The sequence below is a fragment of the Esox lucius genome, chromosome 20 (assembly GCF_011004845.1).
Source record: "Esox lucius isolate fEsoLuc1 chromosome 20, fEsoLuc1.pri, whole genome shotgun sequence".
Taxonomy (NCBI): domain Eukaryota; kingdom Metazoa; phylum Chordata; class Actinopteri; order Esociformes; family Esocidae; genus Esox; species Esox lucius.
Genome location: NC_047588.1, coordinates 10,627,593 through 10,648,653, shown reverse-complemented (window position 1 = coordinate 10,648,653; position 21,061 = coordinate 10,627,593). Strand labels below are relative to the sequence as shown.

General features: G+C 43.5%; 1 protein-coding gene across 3 annotated transcripts in view; it reads left to right on the top strand.

Annotated features, from left to right (window-relative positions):
• slc9a1a (solute carrier family 9 member A1a) overlaps positions 1-21,061 on the top strand; it is a 49,386-nt gene that overhangs the window by 12,012 nt on the left and 16,313 nt on the right. For all 3 annotated transcript variants that reach the window (XM_010901047.4, XM_010901048.5, XM_010901046.4), the window contains exons 3-10: positions 8,361-8,824; positions 9,408-9,658; positions 11,176-11,393; positions 12,202-12,404; positions 16,129-16,218; positions 18,326-18,396; positions 20,398-20,574; positions 20,892-21,015. In XM_010901047.4, the coding sequence (XP_010899349.2) occupies positions 8,361-8,824; positions 9,408-9,658; positions 11,176-11,393; positions 12,202-12,404; positions 16,129-16,218; positions 18,326-18,396; positions 20,398-20,574; positions 20,892-21,015 (1,598 nt within the window). The remainder of the gene's footprint in view (positions 1-8,360; positions 8,825-9,407; positions 9,659-11,175; positions 11,394-12,201; positions 12,405-16,128; positions 16,219-18,325; positions 18,397-20,397; positions 20,575-20,891; positions 21,016-21,061) is intronic.

The following is a 21,061-nucleotide window of genomic DNA, read 5'->3' as shown; positions in this document are numbered from 1 at the left end:
TGGTTTACATGGATAATAGAACAATAGATGGGGTGATGTCATAGAATGCCTATAAATCAGAATGGAGCAATTTGACTAGTGACTCGTGTCAAGTCAAGTGGCTTGACTTTTCAAAACTAGTTCCAGGTAAGATGGCTGAGCTATTGAGACGGCAGATAGAATTCTATGTGTCATATCTATGGTGATCCCATACCTTTAGATCTCAAAGTCGCAGGCGCAGCTCGAATGGGGTTGGCTTTGACAATGTTTTGTAACGGAAATTGCTTTCTAGAACTGATATAGCATTCTAGAATGCTGCGTTCGTCCCGCCTAAAAAGACCATTCAACCATTTATAGGATTGGAGTAATTACACATTTTTATATTACCCAAATAAAAAAAGTATTACCCCTTTTATTTCCTTGAAAGTCCTAAAAAATTAATAGTAATACTATTTTTTTCCATCCCTAAATGACACCAAGCCCTACTGAACCAGTTACTCCAGAATAGAACTCAAGTAAAAGGAGTTGCCCAAGACCACCTTGTCTGAATAATCTGCTGGCAAAAGCCTTGTTGCAGAAAACCAAAAATTAATAGTCTTTCTTTTTGAAATACCACCACTGGAGACTGGCAATTACTCAGGGAAGAGAACTTTGTTCAAACATTTTAAATGCAGCCTGAACACCCACATACAGACCGTGAGGATTGTTATGCATGTGGCCCGTTCAATAATTACTGACTTCATTTGGTAGATGCTCATGTTGACATTCTATCAATAGCTGTTATTGATCCTGAAATTGTTTAATACAAAATCTGTATAAACTGGGTCAACACTGCATTGTCATCGCCATTTATTTCACATAAATGTTCCTTCTGGGATGTATCCTTTATTAGATTAAGACATTGTGAAAGAATAGGGGGCAGAGTTTTTGCTGAAGGAGCTGTGTGCTGGATTCAAACTCATGTTGAAGCAGTATGCATCTAAAGCAGCAGCTTTGACCATTGGCCGCCCTATGCCACTTATTTGCTATAATCTCTTTATATTGAACCAAGGCAGGATCCCCTATCAGAAGCCCCCTAGGCTATGTAGACATTTACGGGAGTTATATACACACTGTGTTTCAGTCTAAATAGGCTTGAATAACGAGGCTGTCTGATAGGGCATATTATTCCTGCCTCCCCTCAAAAATCAAGAGCACTTGTCTCTTGAGGGGCAAGAAATTAGCATGCCTCGGCTGTTATCAATTATTACTACAAAGTTACAATATTGTTTCCATGGCTGTGTGGGATTTCTTGAGCTTTGCACCCTGGTTTGGAAACAAATGCCTGAAGTTGGCAGGATTTCCGACCTCCCCTCAAAAGTAGTTTGTCACGAATCAGTGTTCCTATGAAAGTGGGTTTCCCTGGAAGCCTTGTGCTAAGTAACCTATTCTATTGAGTGGGTGGGTGGAATAATTACCCTGTCAGAGGAATACAATTACGCTTGTAGCCTATAACAATTACGCTAGTTTATTTATAACAGACTTGGCCTGCTTAAGCCTAATGTTATTTGCTGGGCTTGAGATTATAGCTAATGCCTGTCTGGTTTAATTGCAAATTTATGCTAATCATTATGGCCCACTCTCTATCAAATCAGTCAGACGTTAAGGCTTTTCCCTAACAAAAAGATTTGGAGGAGGGTACAAGTAAGACCCCTCAGAGCTGTCAGTTTTCTCTTAACTTCTTTGTTTGCCCATACTGTAAATTGTGGAAATACTGCCAGTTTCCTGATGAGAGCTATTGAAAGGAGAATAGTACCCCAAACACTGTGGGTCTCTTTATGGGAAGATTAGGCTTCTTTGAGTCATTAAGCAGTGTAATTCTTCGATGAACTTTCCTCTGTTCATCCACAGCGGTGTGTCAAATGAACAGCTGTGTTTTGGCGCTGCTCTGAAGTCCATAGAGTTGGCCTTGTGTGGCTCCAAATTAAAGAGATTCTGTCCGTTGCTGAATGTGTTGCCTACAAGCTGACTGAGTTGATGAAAAAGATCAGATGAAGAGTATACCTGAGTGGTTGCAGTTTGCTGAGCATGTTCAAGCTAGGCCAAGGTGTCAACTACCCTGACGTTGCCGATGTTCTCTCGCTGTTTTTCACAGTAAACACTTTTTACCACTTTACTCTCCTAACCCTGAACACCTTAAGGAATGAACCTAACCTACTGTGTGATCTGTTAATAATGAAATGTGGCCGGTGTGAATGTTGGTGAAGGATGGCTTACCTGCCAGCCTGCCTGTTTGATCTTCTGTCCTCGCCCCGGTGGGACCCTGTGCCAGCTAGAGCAGATGGTGGTGCTGCTGAAGTGCTTGCTCTATCTTCGCAGACGGGCCAACGTGCCTCGCCACAGGCCACCTGGCCATTCCAACTGAATATAAGATCTTCGGTATTGCCATGGACTTTACCAATACTATTTGGAGGAGAGGGAGTGAACCTGCACAGGGGGACCTTGAGGCTCCTCTGACGTGATCCCTAGTCAAAGTTGAATGCGATGGCAGTTTAAATATAATGTATGGTGAAATACTTCATTAATTCAGTCCTCTTTGTGGTTTCATGTACCACTACATGAGTATCTCGCTGATCTTGTCCTGTGTGAATTCTGTATCTGGGTTGTGTTCCTGACTAAAGGAATAAAGGTTGTGTTTGAAAATAATGTGAGTAGGCTGGTCACATAGATGAGTGGTAGATGTGATGGAAAGAGAGATTTTCCCCGACCTTGTCAGGCAGTTTCCACTAACGGCTTCAAAACGTGTTCATTTAGCCGAGACTTCTGGGTCTCTGCAAGACAGTCTGAACCGGTCTTATGTTGAGGCAAGCCAGCTATGTTGCCTTGAGCTGTGGTATCTGTTTGCGACAGCCTACTCGAAATAACTCCAAAGAAAAGGGATTATGAAAGGTAACTAAAACAAAGGTTTGTTAGCAACATTGTGTACCATTCATATAGCAGGTGCAAAAGAAAAGCTGAATGGGGTCTCCACATGCTTTGTTCAGGGGGAAAGGGAGCTCTGTTAAAGATATGGATCCCTGAAAATGTTTCCCTTTTCCTCCGAGCCTGCTGAGGCCTAGTTGAGTGGATGTGGCCTATTGTCTGCATGTTGTTTCTCTCTGAATGGAGTCACATGATTCCATTGCTAGGAATTTGTTTGTTTCCACTTGACGGAAATTCATGTGAACGTGGGCGAGTGGCATGTGACATTGTAAATTGCAAAGTAGACCCTTGTGTTCTGTTCCTTATTTCTTTGCTCCTTCCTGGTTAAGAAATATCATTTTCTCTTGTACTTCAATGTTTGTTCATGGTTCGGGCCAGGTATCAAGCTTGTTATCTCTTCATATCCATTGTATTTAGACATGTTCTTGTCTATTAATGTGGCTTATGTGCACGCACTGGTACTTTGAGCTAGCATTGCAAAAGATAAGAATGATGTGGTGTTATTCCACTCAGACGCTAACACAGTTCAGACTACACATTTACAGTGAGTGGAACAGAATAAAATCAAGAGGGGGCTGGCTTGATGTGTCAAGTTCGCTTCGTACAATGGTCCTCCTCAGCTCTCTAGACACTGCAGCCTTCCTTGTTGGTTTTAGATTGAATTTTGGCCTAAAAGGAACCAATGTAACTCTAGGTAGCTTTCACTTTGAAGTTTAACTACCAGGTTCATTGTACCATAAACACAACAAGAGACAATTCTAATGTAGGAAATTGAAAAAAGGGAATATTATAATTAATTGTGTCTTCGCTAATGTAGATTGGGCCTAATGTGTCCTTATAACTCCTGTAATTGTGGAATCCTGATAAGTCTGTATAGCTCTGTAATATCTACAATGATGGGCTAGCCAATACTGTGGTTAATCAAATGCCACAAGTTACAGCCAGTGGTAGCTGCTGGATAGGGCAGTGCCTGTCTGCCTGGCCATCCGGTCTTTCACTGCAGATGTTGTACTGTCTGATACACCAAGGAGTGCTTTTCCTCAAACTGCAGTAAGTTGAACCCAGTAGGCACAGTTATGGGTATTATAACCTTTACTTGATCAACATCGACAGTACTTTGCTGCACTTTGTTGTTTGTTGCTTAGTCTGCTGACAGGCTATGGCTGCTAAAAATCATGATCTATTTTTGTAGGTCTTTTAAGAATAGCCTACAGTATGTGCACAAGATGCAGGCTGGTTTAAAAAGATGTGTTATTTTGTCTGATTTCAGCCTACACCAAACTACTTAACTTGCCTACACTTCTCAAATGTATCAGTCATGATCAGCAAATAACCCTTCTGTGGTTTGAGTTTTTAGATTAAGGGTCAGTGTAATGCAGATTGTTAGGCACCAGTTCTCTTCAGATCTAAGCTGAAACATATCTGGAAAAGCCTGTGAACTGAGATATACTGATAAATAAATATGATGCGCATGTTTATTTTTTTATCTATGAGATTGTCTTGAAAATCCAACCGCATATGATACTGCCCTATTGAGATGTATAAACATTTCTCATGTGTAAATGGAGAAAAACAAAAATAATCAATACAAAACTGACAGTAAAGTAGAAATGTATGAATTTCATTAGCTGTATTGTAAGTACAAATTCTGATAATTTGAGTATCCATGTACATGTTAAAGTATCCAACTTTTGGTAGCATTTAATTTGATAATAGGGCTTTGTGAGATTTATAATTGTTGCTGTGAACTGTTTTAGTAAGTGCAATCCCATATTAAAATAACATTTCAAATCTGCCTCCTGTGGCAGTATATTTAAACAGCTATGCCCTAGAGTTTCAACTTCCTAGTCTGAAAATGACTGACATTTGACCTCGTTCTAATCTGGGTTGCTAGCCATGTGCCTTATTGATGTGCTAACACTCCTTTACCAATACCCAGAATTTGACTTGGTCTAAGGGGAGACAACATGTATACAAAGTTGAATTCTACATAAGGTGGGTGATGAGCAAATGATAATGGTATATGAGAGGTAATTCTGTAAATGCATTTACAGTTGATGCACAGAATTTCAGTTGCAGTGTGTTTGTCTAGATACAGAATTGATATGAGCAGCTGTGATGTTAGCAGTTTGGAACATATGGACTGGCTGCTGAAACCTGCAGCGTGAGGGAACAAACTGTTCAGGTGGCAGTTTTTTTTGTGCTGGAGTCACGTAGGACCTCGACGGAGGGCAGGTCACGACCGATTAGCCTTTCTGCAGAGCGTACGATGCACAGTGGACGTGGGGGCACTGCAGACATTTGCATGCCATTCAAAATATATTGCTACGCATAGCAACAGTGGGAAACCTGCATGAAACTAAGGCTTTCTTCAACCCCGCTGTGTTGAAAGAGCAGCCAAGGCTGTCAAATGAAGTGCTGACAATGTGTTCAGATTGCACACGACCGCTGCACTTCCAAAGATAAACAGACAGTTTTGTCTGCTGCGGTTACAGAGCAATGATTGAACTAGGGCTAAATCTATTTTCAAATTGTTTGACTCTAAAATGCATTTTCTGGAACTTACTAGTGGCTCACTTAAACAAAATAGGCCTTTGGTGTTGCTTTCAATGCAAACATTTGCAGTGACTCAGGTAATTGATACGCTTTACAATTATTCTTATCTTCAGTGATATTAATGTTTTAGGTTACTGGTACATTTGAGATTCCGCTTAGATGGTGTTAATAGTCTGAACAATGAACAAAAGCAATGCATCTTATCAGTTGATCTAAGTGTCCAAATTGGCATAGCTTTATACTGGGATATTCCATAACACTGGACCTGAACACAAGCAGGGGTATTTTCTCTGAGCGTCTGTAATCCAAAGGTTGGTGACATAAACAAATATATGTTAAATTGGTGAGCTTGTGTACTGGAGTGCATGTGTCTGTGTGTGTATGTATATATGAGAGAGCGAGAGATACAGTTGTGTTCATAAGTTTGCATAGTTAAAAGTTTTACATTTTGGCATTGATTTTGAAAATATGGCGGATCATGCAAAAAAAAAAAATGATTTTATTTAAATGGATAGCCATTTATTGTCACACAGTTGTTTGGCTCCTTTTTAAATCATAATGATTGCAGAAATCACCCAAATGTCCCTGATCAAAAGTTTACATACCCTTGTTACAGACACACAAGGTAACACATACAGGTGAAAATGGCGATTAATTGCAATTAGTGTTTGTGTATAAATAGTCAATGAGTTTGTTAGCTCTCACATGGATGCACTGAGCCGGTAATGGAACTTTATAAAGATAGAAAAGGATAGAAAATATATCCAAAGCCTTGGAAATGCCAGTCAGTACTGTTCAATCACTTATTAAGAAGTGGAAAATGTAGGGATCTCTTGATACCAAGCCATGGTCAGGTAGACCAAGAAAGATTTCAGCCAAAACTGCCTGAAGAAATGTTTGGGATACAAAGAAAACCCCACACTCTGCTTTGGAAAAATACGTTGTGGTTGTTTCAAGGAGCACAATACAACAATACAAAAATGAGCTGCATGGCCAAGTTGCCTGAAATAAGCCTTTACTGCCCCAGTGCCACAAAAAATCCCAGTTACAATATGCTTGACAACACCTTGACACGCCTCAGTTTCTGGCATGCTGTAATTTGGAGTGACGAGACCAAAATAGAGCTTTATGGTCACAACCATAATCGCTATGTTTGGAGAGGGGTCAAAAGGCCTATAGTGAACAGAATACCATCCCAAACTGAAGCATGGTGGTGGCTCACTGATGTTTTCGGTGTGTGTGAGCTCTAAAGGCATGGGAATGATGGGAATCTTGTGAAAATGTATGGCAAGCTGAATGCAGCATGTTATCAGAAAATACTGGCAGACAATTTGCATTCTTCTGCATGAAAGCTGTTAACGGGATGTTCTTGGACTTTCCAGCACGGCAATGACCCTAAGCACAAGACCAAGTTGACCCTCCAGTGGTTACAGCAGAAAAAAGTGAAGGTTCTGAAGTGGCCATCAGTCTCCTGACCTTAATGTCTTCAAGCCACTCTGGGGAGAACTTAAACATGCAGTTCTTGCAAGACGTCCAAAGACTTTGCGTGACCTGGAGGCATTTTGCCAAGACGAATGGGCAGCTATACCACCTGGAAGAGTTTGGGGCCTACAGTTGAATGTGAATCCCATAAGAAATAAAAGACGTGTTTTGCCTGCTCACTCATGTTTTCTTTACAAATGGTACCTACTGTATATTACAAATTCTCTAAGGGAATGCAAACTTTTGAGCACAACTGTGTGTGTGTGTGTGCACGCACGCACACACACACATACACACGCGCACACACATACAGCTCCAGAAAAAATTATGAGACCACGACACCTTTTTCTTTCCTTTCCAAAAAAGTAGAAAAGTAAAGTTTTGAGTGAGGAACAGAAGCGTTCAATTTGCAGTGGTCTCTTAATTTTAACCCTTCTGTTCCTCACTCAAAACCTTCCTTTTGGACTTTTTTTAGAAAGAAAAAGGTGCAGTGGTCTCTTAATTTTTATAAACAAGGAATGGAACCAGAGAAGCCTAGTTCAGCCAGCCCGTGATTTAAAGGGGTGAATGTTGTTGCTCAAGCTGTAGTCGGTCCGCGGGTTCTTATGTGACTGACTGTCTTTTACGCTAAACAGCGGGTGTGGGTGCATGTGATATTTGTGAAGAGATGTGGTGTCTGTTTACTCTTTGCAAAACCAATCATTCGAAACTCCAAGGATCTCAACAGGTTCTCTACATTAGCTAACATCCAAACTAACAATAGGGTAAACAGGGTCGCTACACTACATTCAACGCGTTCAATTAAAAATAAATTACTGTAGATGGCTAGCTACCAGCCATACAGTAATGAAAACAATGACTCCGATCACTCCATGGCTGGTTAATTTCTTTAGAAAACAATGACAGTTGAATAGCTAACCACTACGTTATGTGAAGTACGGTTTGTGAACTGTTATGGTAGTCCAAGCCGAGAGCAATATGTTCGTTGTCGGTGCATTTTGTCCATCGCAATATAACCATAAACCGTTTTCCTTTAGGCTTATTGTAATGCAGCTTCTGAAGCTTGTAGTCAGCAAAGATTTACTGTATCCTGAGAGAACCGTAATGCCTAATTTAAGTCCATGGTGAGGATCGAATGCCGGTCGCCTGACAGGCCACGTCACCAACCACTAAGTTCATTTACAAGGGGTAGTCAGTCAGTCAGTCAGTCAGTCAGTCAGTCACTCGCTCAGTAAGAGACATTTGCTCTTCTTGGCCGGCTCCGCTTACGCGATCCGGCAAAAACAAAGAACATCCTTTGGCTTTTTCTGAATAGCCCGGTATTGAGACTTAATGTAGGGTGTAGATCCTCCCCTAACAATCTCCCCCTCTCCCTCCCTCAGGATTCCACCTGATCCCGCGGCTGTCTGGCATCGTGCCAGAGTCATGCTTGCTCATTGTGGTGGGCCTCCTGGTCGGCGGCCTCATCAAGCTGGCCGGCGAAGAGGTGCCCCCCGTGCTGGACTCCAAGCTCTTCTTCCTCTGTCTCCTCCCCCCCATCATCCTGGACGCGGGCTACTTCCTGCCCATCCGGCCCTTCATGGAGAACATCGGCACCATCCTGATGTTCGCTGTGATTGGCACCCTATGGAACGCCTTTTTCGTGGGGGGCCTGTTGTTCGCCGTGTGCCAGATTGAGGGCACCCACCTGAGCCAGGTGGAGCTGCTCCCTTGCCTTCTGTTCGGAAGCATCATCTCGGCCGTGGACCCCGTTGCCGTCCTGGCTGTGTTCGAGGAGATCCATATCAACGAGCTCCTGCACATCTTGGTGTTCGGAGAGTCGCTGCTCAACGATGCCGTCACTGTGGTGAGTGATACACCAGGTTGGGCAGGGCTGACAATTAATTAAATTCCCTCTTGAAAAGTTACAGGAATTGTGGCAACCCAGATCTGGCAGGACAAACAGAATAGTTTAAACATTTCACCCATTTGCAGTACCTAGGTCTTCAAGGAAAATGCCACTGTACCTCTCTGTCAGTGGATATTGATTTCCAACCCCATTGACCTCTCACCAGAGGCAACATCTATTTTCAATTAACTTCTGTCATGACATCTCTTTCCTCTGGAAGCTGAACAATTTTCTTATGGGTTTTTCATTATAGAATATAAAAAACATTATCATTAAACTGTTCATCTTTTCCCTTAGTAACCATGCTAAATACAGCTCCGGAATAAATGAAGAGACCACTGCACCTTTTTCGTTCCTTTTCAAAAAAGTCGAAAAGGAAAGTTTTGAGTGAGGAACAGAAGCGTTCAATCTGCAGTGGTTTCTTCAATTTAACCCTTCTGTTCCTCACTCAAAACCTTCCTTTTGGACTTTCAACACTGAAACCTTTTTGTCACATACTTCAATTGGGCTATCACGCCATCACAAACTCTTTTCTCTCCAGGTCTTATACCACCTGTTTGAGGAGTACTCGGGCGCCGGCGAGGTGACTCTTATGGACGCGTTCCTCGGCGTCATCTGCTTCCTGATTGTTTCGCTGGGGGGCGTGGCTGTGGGCGCCATCTACGGCATCCTGGCGGCCTTCACCTCTCGGTTCACCTCGCACACCCGCGTCATCGAGCCCCTCTTCGTGTTCGTCTACAGCTACATGGCCTACCTGTCGGCTGAGATGTTCCACCTGTCTGGCATCATGGCGTGAGTAGTGGACACACCCTTAAATACACAAACACACTAGGCCCAAGTGTTCAATGAGTTTCTTAATCCCAGATAATGTTTCTGTGAGAGTTTTGTCTTAGCCCAAAGCTGAATGGTGGTTTGGTGCTTATGTTGTAGGTGGGGTTCATGTTTTTCTAAACCTGTTTAACCGGTCTAGCGAGGCTGTGGTTGTGTTCAGGTAGGCCTCCACGCTACAGCCGGCAAGCACAGGAAGAAGGAACGCCCTATAACAATGTCAAAATCCAACTAACGGGCTCAACGAAAGCACGCCCAAAAGAAATGTTTACTTCTAGCTACATTCCTTGAAGGAAAATCACGAAGAGTTTTACTCTATTCCACAGCCCCGGGGGAGATAAGAGATTTCACTGTGTCTTTAGTGCGCTCTCCTCCAGTATGTCGTGACAGGTCACTGGCTATAGAAACGTCAGTCTGGCATACAAACCAGAGCGGGCACATACCGATCAGTGTGAAGCCCTGTCATTCCGAGAGCTTATGGCCCTCTGTCCATGCCTCGGGTTGTTAACAGAGGATCTTGCAAATTGAACGCTTTCCGTTCCTAACTCAAAACCTTCCTTTTCGACTTCTTTGGAAAGGAAAGAACAAGGTGCAGTGGTCTCTTCATTTTTTCCAGAGCTGTATATTTACAAGGGGGAAATATTAACCGTTGCCAAGTCCTTTTAATTGCCATCGTTTTTTCCATTTAAAAGCTTAACACCAGCCATCTCGCCCCCGGAGTGAAATTAGGTGGAATGATGAACAAACGCAGAGTCTTATGTAAGCTGACTATGTGGCTGCAGCCCCTGTGAGTCTCCGCAGTCACTGACGACGGTAGCCTGTCTCTAGGAATAGAAAGGTGGTTGCCATGCCTCTCAGGGTAGGGAATGTAGACATCACCAGTGGGGATCTGTAGGTCCTCTCGGGCACATTGGATGAGCTGTAGAACGCCACTTTTAATATGAATCCCTTGTTTCATAATTCCTTACGCCAGTTACCATTGCATCAGTTCTATCCACGTTCCTGTGGTTTTCAAAGGATTTCTCTCCCCTATAAGAGTCATGAGAAGACACGTTTTTGTCTGTCATGGAATTTTTTTGGGCAATTGTTGAAAAGAGGATTGAGGCCAAGCTTATATGGCTGCTGTTTTGTTGCAGTCATAGCTGACTAGCGTTAGCGAACATTAGCAACATGACAACCAAAAAAGACTTGCTTTGTGTCATAGAATGAATAAGCTAGACGACTTAAGCGCTTGATATTATTTTGCAGGGTTAGATGGCTAGGTCAGTTATGGGCAGATTTTTGTTGAAACAAATGGTCTGGGGGCCTGAACATAATTATAAATTAGCAGCCCCTTATCTGCTGTATCAATGCACTCCCTTCCCCCATTCCTTTGAGGCTGTTGGTTCTGGAATCCACATTAAATAATGGTCAGTAATAAAGTTTCTAGTCCCTCCCCCGCGCTTAAAGTATCTAGTCCCTCACTGTGTTTGTTTCATTAGTCTGATAGCATGCGGGGCGGTGACACGTCCCTACGTGGAGGCCAACATATCTCACAAATCCCACACCACCATCAAGTACTTCCTGAAGATGTGGAGCAGCGTGAGCGAGACGCTCATCTTCATCTTCCTGGGCGTGGCCACGGTGGCCGGGCCGCATGCCTGGAACTGGACCTTTGTCTCGGTCACCGTCATCCTCTGTCTGGTGTCTCGAGTTATCGGTGAGTCTGACCCGTATTAAGCATAATTGAGCCGGGCCGACCCGGTTAACCAAAGTTACCTATGTTGGTTTTCGGACTTGTTTGTGATTCAACTAGCTGAGATGGAAATGACCCCCGACTTCACTCCAAATGGCCACCAGCTCCTCTGCTGGTCTAAACATTATGGCTGTCTTGTAAACAGTATGTAATTTCCTTCTAATGGTTAATGTGTCTCTTCTGGTGGTTAAATCAGGTGACTACGTTGACATGACAATGACATGACAGTTCCTGTGTTGTGTAGTTCATCAAGTGCTTAATGTAGATTGTGATGCTGATTTGTTGAGTCTTCCTATGATAACTAAGTATTCGAGACACTGAAATAAGTCACTACCTATTTCAGTATCTCTAAATAAGTTGGTCAGGAAATAAGGCAACAGAAGAAGTTCCCTTTGTGATTTCAACTGTTACATTGTGTAAACCCTGATGTCACCACAGCCTTGTCAGTTATACAACCCTGAAGATAATATATGAGCACACCATTACTGCACTGTGGGTTCTGACGAAACACAACTCCCCTCAGAATGCTCTGTCCGACTTTGCTTGCCAGAGTTTTAAGTCCTACCTAGTTAAGTGATGTTTCTATTTATCTCCACTTTCTCCAAGGGTCTTATCTGCTGCGCACGGTCCCATTAGTGTCTGGGTGCATGCTCTACTTCTCTCTCTTTTTAATGAGGCTCCTGATGGCTTTGCAGTCAGAGGGAACAGACCTTGAGAGGCAGTCAAATGAAAGGGTGTGAAAGTTGACCATTATCTCCCCTTCCTCCCACAGGGGTGGTGGGCCTGACCTTCATCATCAACAAGTTCCGTATCGTCAAGCTGACCACCAAGGACCAGTTTATTGTGGCCTACGGTGGCCTGCGAGGGGCCATTGCCTTCTCCCTGGGCTACCTGCTGGACAAGGACCACTTCCCCATGAGAACCATGTTCCTCACGGCCATCATCACAGAAATCTTCTTCACCGTGTTCGTACAGGTAAATGGCCGGTCCTCCGACATATTACCAACTCAGATTTGTGCTGTCGCTACACCTTGCTATGACTTTGTGAACCACAGTTGTCATACTAGTGGCTTTAGTCGTCATGCCAACAGTAGTTGTCATGCCAGCCATGTTTACCACGCCAAGGCGGCATAATAGAACCTGTCACCTGGCTAACAATCCTCTCCTTCACATACATTCACATTGTAGGTACAAGTTACGGAAAGCCAAATGTTTGTTTTCATTGAGCAGACACTCCGTTTTTATTTCTTCGGTTTTTAGAAGGAAGTTGTCTTTATTACAGTGTTTGTGTTTCATAATGGTGGCTTTTCTCCTAAGATATTTTAAGGCCTGAAGCGGTCAATGTTGTTCATGGTTTGTTTTAACAAATGCTGTCCTGGCATGACAAAATCTTTCTGCAGCCACCACTTTGAAGTTTGAACGCACAGTAACATGCACAGTCCATTTGCAGGCTTTGTGTGCCAAACGTTCCCCAGTCTGATTTTGAAAACGGGAAGTTGTTGACTCATGTTGATGTTCTAAGACACGCTTCATCTGGCAAAGTATCTCCAAAATAGCAACAACTAAAATAAAGCCTATGTTATTTCTTCCTTAAATTTAGGGTGGAATATGACTTATTCATAATTTACTCTTGTGTTAGCGTGTGTGTGTGTGTGTTAGCGTGTGTGTGTACGTGTGTTTGTGTGTGTAAGCGTGTGTGTGTACGTGTGTGTTAGCATGTACGTGTGCGCGCGTGTGCTTGTGCGTTAGCGTGTACAAGTAAGGGTGTGTGTGCGTGTGTGTTAGCATGTACAAGTAAGGGTGTGTGTGCGTGTGTGTTAGCATGTACAAGTAAGGGTGTGTGTGCGTGTGTGTTAGCATGTACAAGTAAGGGTGTGTGTGCGTGTGTGTTAGCATGTACAAGTAAGGATGTGTGTGCGTGTGTGTTAGCATGTACAAGTAAGGGTGTGTGTGCGTGTGTGTTAGCATGTACAAGTAAGGGTGTGTGTGCGTGTGTGTTAGCATGTACAAGTAAGGGTGTGTGTGCGTGTGTGTTAGCATGTACAAGTAAGGGTGTGTGTGCGTGTGTGTTAGCATGTACAAGTAAGGGTGTGTGTGCGTGTGTGTTAGCATGTACAAGTAAGGGTGGGTGTGCGTGTGTGTTAGCATGTACAAGTAAGGGTGGGTGTGCGTGTGTGTTAGCATGTACAAGTAAGGGTGGGTGTGCGTGTGTGTTCGCATGTACAAGTAAGGGTGGGTGTGCGTGTGTGTTCGCATGTACAAGTAAGTGTGCTAGCACCCCATAATTCTGTATATGCATGTGTTTGGATTGTGTTTGAGTGTGTTAACATGGTGGTAGCAGAAGTATTATTTAGAGGCTACCATCTTTTGGTATCCATCTACCTATTAGGGTTTTACAGCCAACCACACTGGCAGACTAAATAGCTTGTGAGAATAATACGCTACCCCCCCCCCCCCCCCACAGACACACACACACACACACACACACACACAGGGTCACTGATTGTAGGGTTTCCTCACACCCACACTGGCAAAACATTGATCCGGCATGTCTTAGAACTTGCTGAAAGGGCCTTGGTATGCAAACCACCAACCTATATTTATGGCTGGGTGTTGTCTGGATTTACCCATCGTCGGAATGACCTGTCCAAACAATGTTGATAGACGATGAAATCGTCTGTTTTTTAATCCGTAGAAGGGGTGTTTGTGGTGTTTGCACTGAGAGGTAAATTGGGGGGAATAACGCAATGTGTTATTGACATGTTAACTTGTTTAACAGCCTTAAGCAGTCTACTCTTTAGATAAAACACATTTGTATTGAAGAAGTAAACCAGGATCAGGACTTTTTTTCTAGCACTATAGAAGGATTTTAATTGCTAAGGCGGCGCATTTTATTCTCCCGTAGCTACATGAAATATATAACATTCATCAGACGAATGATATAACTTTACCTTAAAATGTAGCCTTACACATTATTTTGTTAATGTGTATTTAAAATTGTTGGGACATTGGTATTTCCTTTAGGTTGCTTTCTGACTGTTTGACCTTTGGTCTGAGAGAGAGAAATATATATATATATATATATATATAATTTTTTATTTATTTTTTTCACTTTGTGGGAAAGAAAAACGCTTCTTTGCCAGTTCACATTTTTCATAATGGTGAACAGAAGCACTTAAAGCCACTTGCAGAAAATGCAAGATTAGTTTCAATTATTATAAAGCATGAATAAGAGCATAACTGTTTTATCTTTGGTTCATTTTACTCGTTTTAACAAATGCACGAATTGTATAACTTGAATAAGCTTTTTCCTAGCTCCTGTAAAGAAAGCTATTTGTGAGACCCCATGGATCGTGGGGTGGAGGCAGGGTTGTATCCTAGCACAATTCAAGGACATTAATAAACCCTTCGACAATATTACAAATAGACTATTCAAGTTTAACCTGTCATGATAGCGTTTAATGCCACTTTATTTACTGAAGACTGTGGTTAGGTTTTGTTTGGCAAGAGGTGAAATTCAACATCAGTTCAACCACCCTGTCTATGGTTATCCAGCAGTTGTTTGGCAATTCTGTCATTATTATACTTAACAAAAACCAAGTTAAATGGGCCCAATAGATCTATGAATTCAATGGATGATCCTGAAAGGGTAGCGTAAAATAAACCTTACCGATCTGAAAAGTTACGCTGCATTGGCGCTCTTCGCGCTCACTCCTTTCCACAGTCTTGATTGTTCTCTTGCGTTAGTTTTAACAGTCTACCTTGTATATACTGTATGTTTTTGAACATGAAAGACAAAATCAGGGAATTTACTACTTGGTATGTTGCCCTGCTTGTAGCCGTATGAATGAAGGACATGGAAGTCACCGTGTATCCCTTTGATGTCTGACTGATGAGAGGACATTGGATTTATTGGATTCCCACATAAGCTGCTGTCTCTAATCAAGAGGCGACCAGTCATTGGTTGATACTGTGCTTCACCCAGGTTTGAGGTTCCTTCCATTTTGATTCCAGTCACATCAGGAAGTCACCCCAAAATTAACATTGAAATAATGTTCAATGAGGTCCACTTTGATGAGGTTTGGTTGTCGAATTCAAATGCAATTGACCCAACCCTGATATCAGCTCATACAGCCTTCCGTTTCTCCTGTACTGTAGTATTTATCTGTAGTAACTCTGTCTCTTTTGTCTCTCTACATCTGTTTTTCCCTTTTTCATTATCTTTCTGTCCCTCTGTCTGTTTCTGTCCCTCTGTCTGTTTCTGTCCCTCTGTCTCTCCCTCCATTACTCTGTCCCTCTGTTTCACACTTTTTCTCTCCCTTTTTCTGTTTCTCTACCTGTTGCTCTTCTTACACTGTCTGTCCCTCTCTGTGTCTGTCCCTCTCTGTGTCTGTCTGTCTGTCCCTCTCTGTGTCTGTCTGTCTGTCCCTCTCTCCCCCTCCCCCTCTCTCTCTCTCTCTCTCTCTCTCTCTCTCTCTCTCTGTGTGTGTGTGTGTGTGTGTGTGTGTGTGTGTGTGTGTGTGTGTGTGTGTGTGTGTGTGTGTGTGTGTGTGTGTGTGTGTGTGTGTGTGTGTGTGTGTGTGTGTGTGTGTGTGTGTGTGTGTGTGTGTGTGTGTGTGTGTGTGTGTGTGTGTGTGTGTGTGTGTGTGTGTGTGTGTGTGTGTGTGTGTGTGTGTGTGTGTGTCTGTCTCTCTCACAGGGCATGACCATCAAACCCCTGGTGGATCTTCTGGCTGTGAAGAAGAAGCAGGAGGCCAAGCGCTCCATCAACGAGGAGATCCACACCCAGGTGAAGCCCTATCAGCCCCCCCCCGCCCCCCCGCTGTCGCCTGAGCGGTGTGGTCACTTCCATTCGTCTCTCAGGGCTCGTTCATAAGCCTTCTTTCTGTAGGAATGCTAGTCTGTCACGATTTAAGTGGCCTGACACTTCCTAGATGAGCACTGCTCTCAGACATGCCCACAGGCCTGGCTTGTGTAATGGAGGACGGGGCAATGCTGATGTTGTTTAGCCTGCTTGTCAAACCAGCTCCCTCTGTGAATTCGATACATTTGGGGATTTCCAATGAGGGATATCCATTTCACCTCCGTCCAGAGGTGTAGGACTGCCGCTGCACGCTGAACGTTAAACATTGTTTGCCGCTTCCCCCTACTGGACTTCTATGGAATGATCCTTTGCTGATGTTTTTTTTGTCCTGTTGATATTGGCTTGCTGGCGTTTTAATAATGTAAAGCCAATGGGGAAAAGTGTTCCCTGGCTTTCACACTGACCAGACTCTAATTAAACTGCTCCCGTTGGTTCATGGCTCCCGGGGGACCCGCCTGTCACTTTCCACTGTCTCTACTGAGTCATCCACCCGTGTTGCCAGGTTGGCAATAAAATCTGATCCTGGCTTTCTCTGGGGTTTTGTTTATATCTGTCCTGTAAAGTCACTCTTAATGATTATCTTCTGTTTTTTAAAGGATTGTCAGAAAAAATCGGGAGATTAATAAAATGGCATACACTATGCATGTGCTTTCCTGTCACGAACCCGAGCGATTATGAATGCGCATCTCAAGCAAATGTCTTTGACGGTGTTGTCCGAATCTTTTGCAGTGTCTCATGGTGTATTCAGTAAAGGTCTGAGCAAATCCTGAAAGAAAAAACCAACAACTGTGCTTTATTGCTTTGAATCTGTCAGATCGTTGTAAATCCGCAGGCCACACAAGGTCTAGACTCCTTATGTCGTCATGAACCCGTTTTCACCTACTTGGCCACTTACCTGCCTGCTTACAGAGCCATACTTCAGTTAGCATGCCGCGTCTGAGGTTTTGGTAGGTAAGCAGAGTCTCAAGAGATATCTATACCTTCTGAAAGAGACCCCAGTTGCTGCTCAGCATCCTGAATGCCCTGAAGCTACCTCTGTAGCTCCTGTTGCTAATGATACCCCCATACAACAGCCACGTACGCACAGCGTCTCTCCGTGGGGCTCTGTTGATTCTCCGATACACAGGGGAGGGATGAGTCACCGATGCTCGCGGCCAGAGGGTCTGGTCTCCGGCCGATGGCTTCTCCGCCACTATAAACGGCAGGGATTAAAGTAAACAGTGAGCGGTACAATGACTCCTAGAGCGCCCCCGGGGGTGGATGAGATATCGGCGCCTTGGGCTTTGGTAGATCAGTTAGTTTTTTTTGAATGAATGGTTATTTCGGGCTTCATTTGGTACAAAGGGGAAATTGGAGAAAGTTTACAGAGATTATTTCTAAAGTAAAGCAACAAACTGGGCCCTGGGTCTAACGCTGGTGTTTACTGTTTCTCACCTGGTTTGAGGCTTTAATTATGAAGTCCCAGCTACTGTGTGTTCCAACATGTTTTGTTCTGTGAGTACTTTGGCTTCCTTAAAATGTGAGGTCTTTTGGCTGAAATAAGTTCAGTGGCACTGTACGACTGCTTGTTCCCATAGCAACTCTGTGTTGGACAAACTGTCACTGCGCAAAACTGTCTGGCAGGGCCCATTATCAATTTCAGGAACCAAATTGACCGCAGATTGAACAATGTCATGTGTCACTGCATATTTCCCTGCCTCTGTCTGTAAACGTGATGGACAGCGTCTAGACATAATGCTTTCTCTATCAGACCAATCGTGGCCATGTCGTATTTTAAGTGGAAGTCTCTGTTGAGAAATGTCTAGTCATAGCCAGATAGAATCTAAAAGCATGAATTACTGCTAATTTGGTGCAGACAATATACTAGGCTATTTATGTGCCATAGAGCTAAATGAAAATGGCTTATTTGGCTCTCTCATTTTCTATGAACCATGTGTAATACCCTACCAGCACAATCTTTCAGATTTTGCTCAGTGGGTTTTTCCTCTTATTGTTTCATGTAGATTAATATTGACTTCGTGTTTCCTTCTAGTTCCTGGATCACCTGCTGACTGGCATTGAGGACATCTGTGGACACTATGGACATCACCACTGGAAGGACAAGTATGCAACTGTGGAGGGGCCTCTGAATTCTTTACTAATTTCTGACCGTTCTAACCCGTCTCTGAAACAGCTTGGGTTTAGGCTAAACGAGCTATAATACAGATTATTTAGCCAACAACTTTTTAAACCAGTACGATCAGTTTAGTTGAACTTGTCCTGTTGGGGACTGTGAAACATTTTCAAATAACGCAGTGTTTATTAACAGACAATTGTATTACTTAGTACGTGTACTGAGGGGCACATACCACCAAAATCCCACAGTGACCCATTCCTACTAGACGCGAAGAATATCTGTCTGTGTTCTCCCTCCGCCGGCTTCAGTGGATGTTGAAGTGACAGCGGGGTCACGGTAGCTTCGCTAACGTTGTTCTCAGCTGCTTCGCTAACGTTGTTCTCAGCTGCTTCGCTAACGTTGTTCTCAGCTGCTTCGCTAACGTTGTTCTCAGCTGATTCGCTAACGTTGTTCTCAGCTGATTCGCTAATGTTGATGTCAGCCAAGCGTGCCGCACAAGCCCTGAAAAGTGAAGCCAAAACGTCTCAATCTCCCCCTGGTGAGTGGTCCCAGTATAGGTCATAAACCCCGCCCTCCCCATGTTATACAATGGGACGCGAGACCAACTAAACAATTAAATTACCCTTCAAATATCTTTTTTCCGAAGCTGGTTTCTGTCATTTACTGTAGTTTGTATCACGCTAATGTAAATTCAAGAGTTTGTTTTTAAAATAAGTTGGTTTTTAGTTAGTTATTTAATGCTCTAAAAACGGTGGTGTAACGTCGTGATTCACAGCTGTGATTGACAGCTGTGATTGACAGCTATCTGAGCCGAGGAGCCACTGAATCTTCGGAAGATTGAGGAGATTGGAACTTTACATTTAATCTCTAAATTTCTATAATTGATATAATTTCACACGGACATAATGGGTTGTTCTGCAGTACATTGTGCTAACCGATCTGGCATTTCCAATCGATCTTTGAATTTTTTTCGGTAAGTTACATTTATGAGCTATTTAATTAGTAAATAAATGTAATGGGCTAGCTAACGTTAGCTAAAAGACAACAAGCCTCGTTAATAGCCATGTTAATAGCTAGCAGGTGATCGTTAGCTAGAAGTTACCAATTAATTTTGTATTAGGCCTATTCTAAATTAAGGTTAAACATGATGTAAGTTAGGCTATAATATATCGTCTAGGTTTAACAAGCAAAGGTTGTACTGTACTTGGACTTGCGATTGATTACGGTATGCGCATTCTGCGAGGGAGAGTGAGGGCGGGGCACAGGGGTGGGGCCGTTGATTTTACGGCTTTACTTCCTGCTCGCTACTGCGCAGAACTGGTCCCAAGATCGCTATCTGCGCAGACGCAAGTCCAAGATGTCAGCGCCGTATCGGGACACTGGCGGCTTCAGTTTTCACCAATGGAAAAGAGCGAAAGGGCGTCGTCCATTTTTTTTACAGTCTATGTTCTCAGCTGCTTCGCTAACGTTGTTCTCAGCTGCTTCGCTAACGTTGTTCTCAGGATCCGTGACGTTAGCCATCTTTTTAACATTAGCCGCCCTTAGGTAAACCTTGTAAAGAGGCTTCATTAGTTGAACCTCGCGAAACCCCCTCGCCGGATTCCTCTTTCTCCTCGTCTCTTTTTTTGCATGGACTGCACATTAACTTACAGCCTATACTGACACTTTTTTCCATTGTTGTTCACATTTCTCTCACTGCGTCATAACAGAAAACTTTACTGTGGTTTGCGCATGCCGCATGTGGAATGTGGGACTTCATAAACAATTAGCCTATTTTTAGGGGCAAATGTGAACGAAATACTCACACTGTAGAGCCCTGTCCTGTATTTGTTGTAATCTCTCATTTCGAAAGTGTCTTTCTACCTAGGTTTTCACAAAACGATTAAGGGCTGTCTAATATAGTGTCGTGAGGCAGTCAAGACGAAAGGGCTCAAAATTCGACTCACTTCATCTTTCGTCTTGTCTCTCCATCTGTCCTTTCTCTGCAGGCTGAACCGCTTCAACAAGAAGTACATTAAGAAGTGCCTGATAGCGGGCGAGCGCTACAAGGAGCCGCAACTCATTGCCTTCTACCACAAAATGGAGTTCAAGCAGGCTATCGAGCTGGTGGAGAGTGGCGGAGGCGTCAAGATGCCCGCCGCCATGCCCCTGCAGGTGTCCATGCAGTGAGTGATCCATCATCAACCGTCTTCTCAGGCTCACCCCGTTACAGGCTCATTAGTCGCTTTGAAACACTGTTTAAACTACCCTCAATCCGTTTAAACTGCCCTGTCAGAGCGGAAGGTTTTGAAATTCAAGAGACCGAATGAGCAATGGCCTCCTGTGAATAACTGGCATGGTAATATTGTGTGAAAGCAGCGGCTGAATCAGTTCACGTCACTTGCCAAGAAGCGTGTGGGTACATGTAACAGTTACCCTTACAGACCCAGTCACCCATAGAACCACATGAACCTGTTTGAACTCCCCTTCCCCTTTCCCCCAGGAACATCCAGCCCAAGAAGCAGCCTCCTATGGCCGCAGATCGGGCCCTGCCTCAGTTTACCAAGAACCGCGAGGAAGAGATCAGGAAAATCCTCAGGAGTAACCTGCAGAAGACGCGCCAGAGGGTGAGCATGGATCCGTCTGTAAAGATATGCCTGGTTTGGGCTTTCC